Source organism: Perognathus longimembris, chromosome 28 (genome assembly GCF_023159225.1).
Source record: "Perognathus longimembris pacificus isolate PPM17 chromosome 28, ASM2315922v1, whole genome shotgun sequence".
NCBI classification, from domain to species: Eukaryota; Metazoa; Chordata; class Mammalia; order Rodentia; family Heteromyidae; genus Perognathus; species Perognathus longimembris.
The window spans coordinates 77597549-77610558 of record NC_063188.1 but is presented as its reverse complement, the minus strand read 5'-3'; the positions used below and the strand labels follow the sequence as shown (position 1 = coordinate 77610558).

The window sequence follows — 13010 nt, the reverse complement described above, 5'->3', positions numbered from 1 at the left end:
ATGGGTCTTGTCAGTTCCAAGAAAAGAGAAGTCATAGCATAGATCAATGGAGGAAGATCAGGTAAAGACTGGACTGCGAAGGGGATACTGACCAATCCGGCTGTCCATGACGTAGGTCTCAATAATGGCACTCTTCCGGCAAAGGTCCTCTGCCATGGAGGCACTGCTCACTTCTAGGTGTTTTACCTGCAAGATGGCCCAGACCCTTTCAAGTCTCTCAACTACATAGTTCATTCCTAAGATGAGGAGAACCAGCCACAACCCATTCTCACTGCGCATCCCCAGAGCACTTCAAGTGGGAATGAACACGCAGATAGACATTACCTTCTCCTCTAGCATCCATTTCTCCTGCTGTGTTTCAGCCAATCGCTGAAAGAGTTCAGCCACTTCTTCGTCTGAGAGCTCTGCTGGCCGAGGGGGTTGGGCCTGAGGGCTGCTGGATAAGGACTGCAGGAAAAGAGGAAAAACCAGCTCAGGTTCAGCATGGCCTATGCTAGACTTGAGTCAGAGAGTAGAGGTGGTAGGAGACCATCAGCCCTGTGACTAGGGCTGGAGACCAGTATTGAAACTTTCAAAGACTCATTCCCCTTGGCCTAAAGGCAGGGGGGTAGAGTAGACAGTGTAATCACTGCATCAGAGCCTGGATACAAGATGGAAGATCCAGTTGACAGGAAATGAAGGTTAAGAACAGAACAAGCTAAATGGCACCATTAGGAGGTTAGAAGAAAAAAACTAGCCGGGCACCAGTGGCTCATACCTGTAACCCTAGCTACTCAGGAGGCAGAGACTACAGAATGTGATTCAAAGCCAGCCAAAGCAGTAAAGTCCGCTAGACTTATCTCTACTAAAACTACTAAAAAAGCTGGAAGTGGAACTGTAGCTCAAGTGGTAGACTGCTAGCCTTCAGCACAAATGCTCATGGACAGCTCCCAGAACCAGAAAGAGGTCAAGCCCCAGGACCAGAAAAAAAAATCTAAAAGGTAGAGCATTTCCTGTAGACCAACAAGGCAGGTCTCTTCCACACACTAGTGTTAGGGGGAAAAAGTGATTGCATAAAGTAAAGTGACAAGAGATAGAAGACCACCACAAACAATACATGCTCTAAATACTGGTTGTACAATAAAGTCTGTTTTGGGGTCAATTATAGAAATATGACTTAGGTCAAAGTAATAGATGAAATTAAAATTTAACTAAATTAGGAAGATACCAAGGTAGAGAGATCACCTGAACATATACAGTTAACTTTTTACCTCGTTTGGGTTTAAAATAGAGAAAAAGTTGGAAGGATATAAATTGGCATTTGTGTGTGTGTGCACATGTGCTTGCGCGTGTGCCACTCCTTAGGTCGCTACAGCTCAAACACCTAAACCACAGCTCCCCTTCCAGCTTTCTGGTGGCTGACTGGAGATACAAGTCTCACAGACTTTCCTGTCTGGGCTGGCTTCGAACCATGGTCCTTAGATCTCAGCCTTCTGAGTAGTTATGATTATAGGCTTGAGTCACAGGCTCTTGGATTATATTTTTTAGATAAGATCTCATTATGAGAAGTGGCAAGCACTAGCCCTCAGCACAAAGAGGCTCAGGGATAGTGCCCAGGTCCTGAGTTGAAGCACCAGGACTGACAAAAACCAATTTGTATCGTTGGCTGAGAATGTGGCTTAGTGGTAGAGTGCTTGCCTGGCATGCATGAAGCTCTGGGTTCAATTCCTCAGTACCACATACACACTAAAAATCAGAAGTAGCACTGTGGCTCAAGTGGTAGGGTTCTAGCCTTGAGCAAAAGAAGCTCAGGGACAGTGCCCAAGCCCTGAGTTCAAGCCCCAGGACTGGCAAAAAAATATATGTTGCTCAAGCTGGCCCCAACCTCCTGCCTCCTGAGTAGCTTAGATTACAGGCATGTGCCACTGTGCCCAATGTGAACTAAGAATTAATGATAGTATAGCCAAGTGTTGGTGGCTCACACCTATAATCCTAGCTATTCACAATAATGAGATCTGGAGGACTGCAGTTTGAAGCCAGTCAGGGCAGCACATCCAATGAGGCACCATCTCTAACTAATCAGCCAAAAGTCAGGTTGGAAGTATGGCTCAAGTTACAGAGCACTAGTCATGAACAAGCAAGCATAGTGAATGTGAGGCCCTGAGTTCAACTCTAGTATCAGCAAGAAAGTTATAATAGAATCTCTAGATGAAGATGGAATTTGTTTTTACATTTAAATTTCTAAAAAAAAAAAAATCATTGCTCGGGCTGGGGATATGGCCTAGTGGCAAGAGTGCTTGCCTACTATACATGAGGCCCTGGGTTCATTTCCCCAGCACCACATATACAGAAATAGCTAGAAGTGGCGCTGTGGCTCAAGTGGCAGAGTGCTAGGCTTGAGCAAAAAGAAGTCAGGGACAGTGCTCAGGCCCTGAGTCCAAGCCCCAGGACTGGCCAAAAAAAAAAATCATTGCTCATTTGTGTTTTTTTTTCAGTTCCTATAATTTATACACATCAAATAGAATGTGTTATTTCCAAATAAAAGTGACTGCTAAGGAAGATGTGATAGATGGTAATAATAATGGATAAGGTGGAAAAAGGGACTTGTTTTACAATGAGTGGCCTATCCCCATGTAGCAATATGAACCCAAGTTGATGAGCTTGGGAGTAAGTTGACAAAAAGTGTTTGTGCTAGCTGTGCACTGGTGGTTCATGTCTGTAATCCTAGCTACTCGGGAGGCTGAGATCTGAGGATCATGGTTCAAAGCCAGTCAGGGAAGGAAAGTCCGTCAGACTCTTATCTCCAATAAACTACTCAGAAAAAGTTGGAAGTAATACTGCGGATCAAGTGGTAGAGAACTAGCCTTGGGCAAGCAAAAGAAGCTCAGGGACAGCAACCCAGGCCCTGAGTTCAAGCCCCATGACTAACAAAAATAATGCTATACTAAGGACTGGTGGCTGGGCTGGGAATATGGCCTAGTGGCAAGAGTGCTTGCCCCATATACATGGGGTTCCATTCCTCAGCACCACATATATAGAAAAGGCCAGAAGTGGCGCGGTGGCTCAAGTTGGCAGAATACTAGCCTTGAGCAAAAAGAAACCAGGAACAGTGCTCAGACCCTGAGTTCAGGCCCCAGGACTGACCAAAAAAAAAAAAAAATCAACTAAAGACTGGTGATGTAGCTCCATTAGTTATAAAGCATGTGTTGGGCACATGAGTGTGTGTGAGGTTCTTTCTGGGTTCAATCCTCAACACCCAAATACAAGAAAAAGAAAAAGAAAAAGGAAAGTAAATACTATGGGAAGGTTCATATAGATGTCTACAGTTAAAGGAAAAGTAGAAATAACCCAGATTTGGGGTGGGAGAAGTTGAGGTTACAGGCTCTTCCTTGGCCCTTACCCTGGCTGGGGCGGCAGAGCTCTCTTTCTCTCGCAAGATCTCCCGGTAGCTGAAGGAAGAGATGCTACTGCTGTCCCCTGTCTGAGTCCGGCTTGGTGAGTTCATCTCAGAGAGAACTAGCTCCTCGAGGCCTGAATAGTAAAGAGAAAAGAAATCTGAGCCTCAGAAATCTGGGCGCCAGAGCAGTGACAAGCACAAAGAGGCAGAAAAAGACTTGACAGCAATGGAAAGAGGCAAAGAGATACACTCCAGCATGGGGAAAGGCAAGCAGGCAGAAACACAAAAAAGAAGCCAGGCACTGGTGGATCACATCTGTAATCATAGCTATTCAGGAGGCTGAGATCTGAAGATGAAAGTTCGAAGCCAGCCTGGGCAGTAAAGTCCATGAAGCTCATTTCCAATCAGCCACCAAAAAAATGGAAGTAGGGTTCTGGCTCAAGTGGTACAGTGCCAGCTTTGAGTGATAAAGCTAAAAGATAGTGCCAAGGTCCTGAGCTCAAGTCTCAGTACTGGCACACAGACAATAAAAGAGGGCAATAAGGGGATAAATGAACTACAAATGGCTTAAGCCCTCAGAAATGGGAACAAATGCCAGAAGCCAGTGGCTCACACCTGTAATGCTAGCTACTCCGGAGGCTGAGATCTGAGGATCATGGTTTGAAGTCAGCCTGGACAGGAAAGTCCACCAGACTCTTATCTCCAAGTAATCATAGAAAAAGCCAGAAGTGGCACTGTGGCTCAAGTGAGAGAACAAAAAGAAGAAAAGGAGCTCAAGAACAGTGTCTAGGCCCAGAGTTCAATTCCCAGGATTGGCAAAAAGGAGAAAGAAAGAAAAAAAGAAGGAAAGAAGGAAGGAAGGGAGGGAGGAAGAAAGGAAGGAAGGAAAAAAAGGGAAGGGAAGGGAAAGAAGAAAAAGAAAGAAGGGGGGAGGAAGGAGAAAGGAAAGAAAGAAGGAAGGAAGAGGGAACAAAGAAAGGAAGACAGATAGCTAGAGGTCCTAGGGACTGTATGCACACCTACATGGAGGGAAAACCCAAGAGACAAGAAGCCAGAGCAAGATGATGGAGGCCTTAGAGAAAGACATGGTTAGCTCAGAGCCACAGAAAAGATAGTGTCAGACTCATAGCCATGCACTTAGACCTCAATTCCATCTAACAGGCAAGGGAAATGTATGATTTACAATTCTAATCTATCACATGCTTCTCACATTAATATGAAACAAAACTCTTCTATCATAAAGACAGATTACCTCAGGAGACTGAGTGCCTCAGCACGACATTGATTGGGTGAGAAATATGAGAGATATCTGTTTTGCCATGTCACTTACAACATAGGCACTAGTTGTGCCTGGTGGCACACACCTGCATTGCCTAAGCCCAGGAATTCAGGGACAGCCTGGACAACATATCAAGACTTCATCATAAAAAATCAAAACAGGTGGGGCTGAGAATGTGGCTTAGTGGTATAGAGTGCTTGCCTAGCATGCATGAAGCCCTGGGTTTGATTCCTCAGTACCACATACACAGAAAAAGCCAGAAATGGTGCTGTGGCCAAAGTGGTAAAGCACTAGCCTTGAGCACAAAGAGGCTCAGGGACAGTGCCCAGGCCTTGAGTTCAAGCCCCAGGACTGGTGGAGAAAACAACAACAACAACAACAACAACAAAAAACAAACCCAAAAAACCAAAACAAAAGGCTGGGTATTGGTGGTTCATGCCAGTAATCCTAGGGACTCAGGAGGGAGATCTGAGGATTGTGGTTTGGAGCCAGCCCAAGAAGGAAAGTCTGTGAGAAACTTATCCCCAAATAACCATCAGAAAACCGGAAGTGGCACTGTGCCTCAAAGTATTACAGCACTAGCCTTGAGCAAAAAAGCTCAGGGATAATCCACACCCAGGCCCTGAATTCAAGCCCCATGACAAAAAAAAACAGGGGAAAAAGCCAGAAGTAGAGTTGTGCTCAAGTGGTAGAGCATCATTAGTCTTCAGCCAAAAAAAAAAAAAAATTCAGGGACAACACCAAGAAGACCCACCATTCTCATTCTCTCTCTCTCTCTTCTCTCTCTCTCTCTCTCTCTCTCTCTCTCTCTCTCTCTCTCTCACACACACACACACACACACACACACACAGAGGAAAACAGAAAGTTTGTCTTTATGGCTGGTTTTGGATGCCAGAAAGTAGGTTAACACCCTTCTTCCCAAGAATCTTCAGCAACTAAACAAGATGGAAGATGGTCTAGCTGTGTTTATGTATGTGTCTTCTGCCTTAAGTGGCAGAGCTAACATGTATTAGCTGTATTATGCAATGAAAATGGTGTGATATTTCTGGTTTTTTGGTGGTGGTGGTGGTAGTTGTGGGGCTTGAACTCAGGGCCTGGGCACTGTCCCTGAGCCTCTTTGTGCTCAAGGCCACTGCGCCACTTGTTTTTGGGGTGGTTATTTGGAGATAAGAGTCTCACAGGGACTTTTCTGCCTGGTCTGGCTTCGAACTGTGATCCTCAGATCTCAGCCTCCTGAGTAGCTGAGATTACAGGTGTGAGCCACTGGCATCCAGCTGATGTGGCTGTTTGTGGGAAATCTCTTGCATCACTAGGAGTTCCTGAAGAGTAATGACTTGGGAATTTGGTATCGGTGACCCTAGACCTTCTGGGTGGGTATTTATACAATGAGAATGGACATGATAGATTTAGAAACACCAAATGAGGTGAGTGTATATGTGAGGAGACAGAATCTCAAGCAGAAGTCAGAAAAGAAGAGAGAAGACAGTCACACAGAGATAAAGAAATAAAAGGTTAGAGAGACAAAAAAAGTGGGGGGGGAGAAAAGGAGAGATTTAGAGAATGAATGCAGGGAGATAATGGTATACACAGAGGAAATAGAGCCAAGTGATAGAGAGGCACAGAAAGACAGGGACAAGAAAAGAGAAGAGTAGCAAGACATCAATGGCTCACTCACTCCTATAATCCTGGCTATTAAGGAGGCTAAGATCTGAAGATTAATGTTCAAAGCCATCCCAGACAAGAAAGTCCATGAGACTCTTATCTCCAATTAGCTCCACCAAAAAGCCAGAAGTGGACTGTGTAGCCAAGTGGTAGAGTGCCATCCTTGAGTTGCTCCAGGACAATGCCCTGTCTCTGAGTTCAAGCCCCAGTACCAGCAAAAAAGAAACAAGGGCAGTGAAAAGGAGACAGAGACATAAGAAAATGCAAAGAAAGAAAAGGATGATAAGTGACAGAGAAAAAATAAGAGACATAGCTCAAAGGGGACAGAGAAGAACAAAGAGCAGGGCCAACGGCCCCATAGCATGCCTTCCCTGCCTTACCTGAGCGGCTCTTGCTGTTAGTGAGGATGTCCTGCAACCTCTCCTGCAGCTTGTCAGCCCGTTTCCGCTCCAGGTGTAACTGCCGCTTGAGATCCTTGAGCTGTGGATGAAAGGGGAAAAGATGAAAGATGAAGGCTGAGGCCCAAGAAACCCACAGGGATGTGGGGGCACAAAGCAAGGAAGGGGCTATGTTTGGGCACCCCCCCACATCTTACTGCAGCGCTGCCCTTCTTCTCCAGGATCCGCTGCCCGTCCACTGTGTCTTTCACCTCCTATGGTTAAAGAAGGTACCGCTAGGTGACCTCAAGACTACCTATTGTGCACCCTCTTCCTGTGCCAGACTGCAGGCTGAGACTCAGGCCTGCCTCTGGAGCCGTGCAGAGACCACAGACCTGCTTCAGGCTGTTGATGGTCTTTACGTGGTCATCTCTCTCCTCCTGGGCCTGCTGAAGCTGGTCTCTCACACCTTGTAGTTCCTCCTCCTTGTCCTGTAAAGTTAACAGCAAGTCAGGCTACAGTTGGAGAAACCTCTGTCAACCCATAGTACTGCTTGTCAGTACCCAGACAAGAATGTCGGGGCTGGGAATATGGCCTAGTGGTAAGAGAGCTTGCCTCATATACATGAAGCCCTGGGTTCAATTCCCCAGCACCACATATATAGAAAACGGCCAGAAGTGGTGCTGTGGCTCAAGTGGTAGAGCACTAGCCTTGAGCAAAAGGAAGCCAAGGACAGTCAGTGCTCAGGCCCTGAGTACAAGCCCCAGGACTGGCCAAAAAAAAAAAAAAAAGAATGTCATCAAGTGAGAGGCACCTTCAACTCAGCGGCATGTTGCTCCTGGCACTGCTTTAGAGCTTCCTCTTGTTCCTGCTGCTGCTCCTGCAAGGATTCCTAAAAGACAAATTCCAAGTCTAGCCATGCCACCCCCCCTCCCGAACATGTCATGCCCAGTCATGGGTATGCAGACTTCGCAGATCTCATAGGGATGTACAAAAAAGACTATTCTTAGGCGAGTGCTAGTGGCTCACATTGAAATCTTAGCTACTAAGGAAGCTGAGACCTGAAGATCAAGATTCAAAGCCAGCCTGGGCAAGACCAAGTTGAGAGACTCTTATCTCCAATTAATAAGCAAAAAGCCAGAAGTAGAGGTGTGCTAGCTTTGAGTGAAAAGGCCTAGTGAAAGTGCAAGGCTCTGAGTTATGTGCACAGAAGAAAATAGACTTCTTATTTCTTTATCTATTGGCAGTACTGGGGTTTGAACTCAGGGCCTTGCACTTGCCAGGCAATCACTCTCTCATTTGGGCCACACTTCCAGCCCAATTCTTTTCAAACCGGACCTCACAAGGCTGCCGAGACTGGCCTCAAATTCTCAGTCCTCCTACTTCAGCCTCCAGAGTACAGGGATTACAGGCATCCACTACCATACTTAACAAATCTTCTTATAGTAAACACATGCTCCTAGGCTGAAGTCCATAGAATTCTAAGGCTACACCACTCACATGATAGATATGGCTTTGCATTTACATATTCTTTTCTTTTTTGCCAGTTGTGGGGCTTGAACTCTGGGCCTGGGTACTGTCCCTGAGTTCCTTTTTGCTCAAGGCTAGTGCTCTACCACTTGAGCCACAGTGCCACTTCTGGCTTTTTGAGTAGTTTATTGGAGATAAGAGTCTCACAGATTTTCCTGCCTGGCAGGCTTTGAACCACAATCCTCAGAACTCAGCCTGCTGAATAGCTAGGATTAGAGACATGAGCCACCAGCAACTGGCTTACATTTTCTTTTATTTAACAAAACCTAACACTTACTTACATGCCAGGAATGTTTGAAGGGTTTTACATACATTAACTCATTTTCTATAATAGTCCCATAATAGATAGTAGGATATTTTTTCCTACTGGGGATTGAACCCAATAGCAAAAATGCCTCGTGTGGGCCAAGAATGCAGCCTGCCATCTTTCAACCAAAGATGAAAAAGGGTCAAAGGGAGGTCAGACAACTTGCCTAAGATCACACAACAAAGTGGCCTGGTCAGGACTGAAACCCAGAGAAAAACAACCAGCTCTAATTTCTGGTCTTTACTGATAAATGAATTGCTTCGCCCTCTCTCCGCTCCCCCCTCTCTTTTAGTACCAGTTCTGGGGCTTAAACTTAGGGCCTGGGCCCTGTCCCTGAGCTTTTGTGCTCAAGGCTAGCACTCTACCATTGAGCCACAGCTCCATGGCCACAGGAATATCCAGAAGCATCATTCATGCTCAGGCTGGCTTTGAATTGTGATCCTCAGGTCTCAGTCTCCTGAGTAGCTAGGATTATACACATGAGCCTCTAGCACCCAGCTGTCTCTCTCATTTCTTTTAGTAGAACTGAGACTTGAGCTTAGGGCTCTGCACTTGCTAGGCAGGTACTCTACCACTTGAGCCAAGACCCAGCCCCCGTGTGACACTGCCTCTTAGCCATTGTCATAAGGTTTCCAAAAAATGACAATAAAGGTTCTTAATTCCAACAAAACAAGTGCATTACAATAATTTCCTTCCAGGAGGAAGAGGTGCCTTTTCAAATCTGCACATAGGTAAGGAGTAGCCCCATCTACCTGACATTCTTCCTTAGCTCCCCTGGTCCGCTCCAGAGCAATACTAATTTTTTTGTGCCAGTCCTGGGACTTGAACTCAGGGTCTAGTTACTGTCCTTGAGCTTTGTGCTAAAGGCTAGCACTCTACCACTTGAACCACAGCTCCACTTCCAGCTTTTTGTGGTTAACTGGAGATAAGAGTCACATGGACTTTCCAGCCCAGGCTCTTTTTGAACTTTGATCCTCAGATCTCGGTCTTATGAGTAGCTAGGATTATAGACAGGCATGAGCCACCAGCACCTGGAACACTGTTGATTTAGTGGGAATGTTGGGAGTACCTATAAGTACAGAATACCTCAGAAGGTTCTAGGATATGACCACTATCACTCCCCTGGTTTGGCAAGCACAGCAGCCCCTAAGAAGCCTTCGGGCCTTCCCAGGTACCATCACTCACCTCAGCCTCCTTCAAGCGCCGTTCAAACCAGCCCTTGGCTCCATCCATTGAGTGTACTTGAGCTTGAAGTTCTTCCACCATCTGCTGAAAGTTTTCTAGCTCCCGTGTTCGAGCCTAGAAGGGGTAAACTTCTCAGAGGCTGGACGAGTGAGTACTCCACATATGCCCCCTGACCTATTGAGGGTTGAGGGAAGGACTCAAGTGGTAAAGCACTTCAGTTCGATCCTCAGTACTGCCAAAAAGAGATAGACAGGTGCCAGTGGCTCATATCTATAACCCTAGCTACTCAGTTAGGAGACTGAGATCTGAGGATTGTGGTTAGAAGCAGCCCAAGCAGAAAAGACTGAGAGAGTCTTCTCTCCAATTAACCACTAAAAAGACATAAGTAGATCTGTGGCACAAGTGGAGGAGCACCAGCCTTGAGCAAAATAGCACAGGGACAGTGCCCAAACCCTGAGTTCAAGACGTACCAGCACAAAAGAGAGAAAGAGACAGACAGACAGACACAGAGACACAGAGAGAAGGGCATCATCATCAATCTTTTCCTCCTGGGACAGAGAGAGACAGAAAGAGACAGAGAAGGACATCATCACCAACCCATTCACCAACCTTTTCCTCCCGGATCTGTCCACGGAGCTCTTCCTCCTGCCGCTTCTTGTCCTCATGCAGCTCTCGGAGCTCACGCTCATAGCGGGCGCGCACCCCTAATACCTCCTTCTCGTGCCGTAATCGGATGGCACCAAGCTCTTCCTTGTGCTGAGACTTTTCCTGCATTGTTTCCATTGCTAGCTCATCCAGCATGGCCTTCCGTTTCTCAGCACTCTGGGGGACAGGAAAATGGCAGTCAGCCTCCTCCCCCAACACTAGAAAAGACCCATCACTGTGTCCTCATGTCCAAGGAACTAGCTTCTCCCAACCTCAAACTGATTGTCATTCAGCCATCTTTATGGAAATGATTACATTCACTTCCTCCTTCCTCCTGGCATTTAGGTCATATCACACGTGCATGTGTGTGCACAAATCTCCATAGGCTGGGCCAGTCCTTTACTCCATGGTGCCTCACCTTCCGAGCCTCCTGGAGGTCCTGGATCAATTGCTCCTTCTCCTGTCCTATATCTTGTAGTTGTTCCAGCAGCCGATTATTGGCTCTTAATGATTCCTAATGCAAGAATGAAAGGGATTAAGTTTGATGGAATGTCCAGTAGGTACCAGACATCAAGACACTTCTGATAGACCCTATCAAAAAAGTGGATGTTATGATCTCAATCGTAATAGGACAGACACTGCTAGTTGCTCCCTAGTATTCATTCTCCCCTACTTCCCTAGGAATAGAATTTGTAGTTGAGGTGGTCTAGAAGACATTTCTTCTCATTTAGGAACAAACACTCGATTCATTTCATTCTCATTTTCTTTCGTGTGTGTGTGTGTGCACGCGCACACACATGTGCATGCATGCACAAGTATGTGTATGCCTGTGCTTGTGTAAGTGTCCGTGTGTGTGTGTGTGTGTGTGTGTTAGTACTGGGGCTCAAACTCAGGGCCTGGGCACTATCCCTTAGGTTTTTTTGCTCAGTGCAAGTGCTCTACTATTTGAACCACAGCTTCAACGTCTGGCTTCCCGGTGGTTAATTGGAGTTAAACAGTCTCACATAGCCAGCATGAGTAGCTCACACCTGTAATCCTAGCTACTCAGGAGTCTGAGATTTGAGAATTATGGTTTGAAGCCACCACAGGCAGAAAAGTCTTATCTCTAATAAACTAAAAGACAGAAGTGGAGCTGTGGCTGAAGTGGTAGAGAGCTAACCTTGAGCACAAAGACACTCAGGGACAGCCCCCAGGCTCTGAGTTCAAGCTCCAAGACCAGAAAAAATGAAGTCTCAAACTTTTCTGCCCAAGCTGACTTGGAACCTTGCTCCTCAGATCTCAGCCTCCTGGGAAGCTAAATATTCCAGAATGTAAAAGAATCCAAAATCAGAAACCCTTCTGATCAGAACAGTTTTGGATAAAATAAATTCAACTCATATTATGGAATTAGAATAAATATCCTAGCCACCTACTGATGGTTCATGCCTGTAATCCTAGGTACTAAGAAAGCTAAGATCTGACAAACATGGTTTGAAGCCAGCCTGGGCAGGAAAGTCCATGAGATGCTACCTCCAATTAACCACCAAAAAGCCTTAAGTAGAGCTGTGGCTGAAGTGGTAGGGTACTAGTTTTGAGCGAAAAAGCTGAGGGTCAATGCCCAGATCCAGAGTTTAAGCCCCAGTACTGGCATTCACATATCTACACAAAAAAGAATGGATACCCTAACTAATTGAAGAGGGTCAATCTTGCAGAAATGAAACTATTTGAGTGAGGACATTCAGGTATTAGCAAGTTAGAGATTCAGACATGACTCTAGGTCCTCTTCTATCTTCCAACATGAGGATTCCACTGAGCTAATACTAAGGAACTACAAGAAAGATCAGAACCAGGGCTGGGGATATGGCCTAGTGGCAAGAGTGCCTGCTTCATATACATGAAGCCCTGGGTTCGATTCCCCAGCACCACATATACAGAAAATGGCCAGAAGTGGCGCTGTAGCTCAAGTGGCAGAGTGCTAGCCTTGAGCAAAAAGAAGCCAGGGACAGTGCTCAGGCCCTGAGTCTGAGCCCCAGGACTGGCAAAAAAAAAAAAAAAAAAAAAAAAAGAAAGATCAGAACCAGAAGGGTTACCTGGAGCTGGGAGTTGAGGTCATCTTTCTGTCCCATGAGATCTTTGTATTCAGTCTGTCGCTGCTGTAACTCAGCTGCCAGCCCAGAGGTCTGTTCCCGGAGCATATTTAGTTCCTGTGTCTTTGCTGTTTGGATCTGGAGAAAGTGGTGGTGATAGGCAATGAAGTGCAAAGCACCTGAAGGCCTAGGCAGAGGACATGAGCTTCCCAGTTTTAGGAAGACAGAGAGAGAAGTATGAAGAGAGGTAGAGGGAGAAAACTTCAAAGAGCAAAACAGGGAAGGAAATGTAAAAATGAAATACATCTATGCAATGAAATATTACACAATGATAAAAGAATAGACCATGTTTCATACAGACAAATCTCACATAAACAAAAGTGTCAAAAAGAAGCAAGATATAGGCACAGAGCAATGATTACATTCATATGAAGTTAAAGAACAAGCAAAAGGGATCGGTGCTGCTAATGATCAGTATAATGGTTATTACTGAAGGAACACAGATGGGACACAGTAAAGGGAGCCCCCTATGGTTTTGAATATGGCTGATATCTTGATCTGAAAGGTGGCTACAGGGAGAGA

At 45.8% G+C, this 13010-nt stretch overlaps 1 protein-coding gene across 4 annotated transcripts in view; it reads right to left on the bottom strand.

Moving 5' to 3' along the window:
- The window catches only part of Gripap1 (GRIP1 associated protein 1), a 31028-nt gene that overhangs the window by 2027 nt on the left and 15991 nt on the right, over nt 1–13010 (bottom strand). For all 4 annotated transcript variants that reach the window (XM_048335612.1, XM_048335613.1, XM_048335614.1 and 1 more), the window contains 11 exons: nt 12432–12566; nt 10781–10876; nt 10327–10539; nt 9718–9831; nt 7510–7587; nt 7091–7186; nt 6914–6970; nt 6699–6798; nt 3380–3510; nt 325–447; nt 93–186 (listed from right to left, as the gene is read on the bottom strand). In XM_048335612.1, coding sequence (XP_048191569.1) covers nt 93–186; nt 325–447; nt 3380–3510; nt 6699–6798; nt 6914–6970; nt 7091–7186; nt 7510–7587; nt 9718–9831; nt 10327–10539; nt 10781–10876; nt 12432–12566 — 1237 coding nt within the window. The remainder of the gene's footprint in view (nt 1–92; nt 187–324; nt 448–3379; nt 3511–6698; nt 6799–6913; nt 6971–7090; nt 7187–7509; nt 7588–9717; nt 9832–10326; nt 10540–10780; nt 10877–12431; nt 12567–13010) is intronic.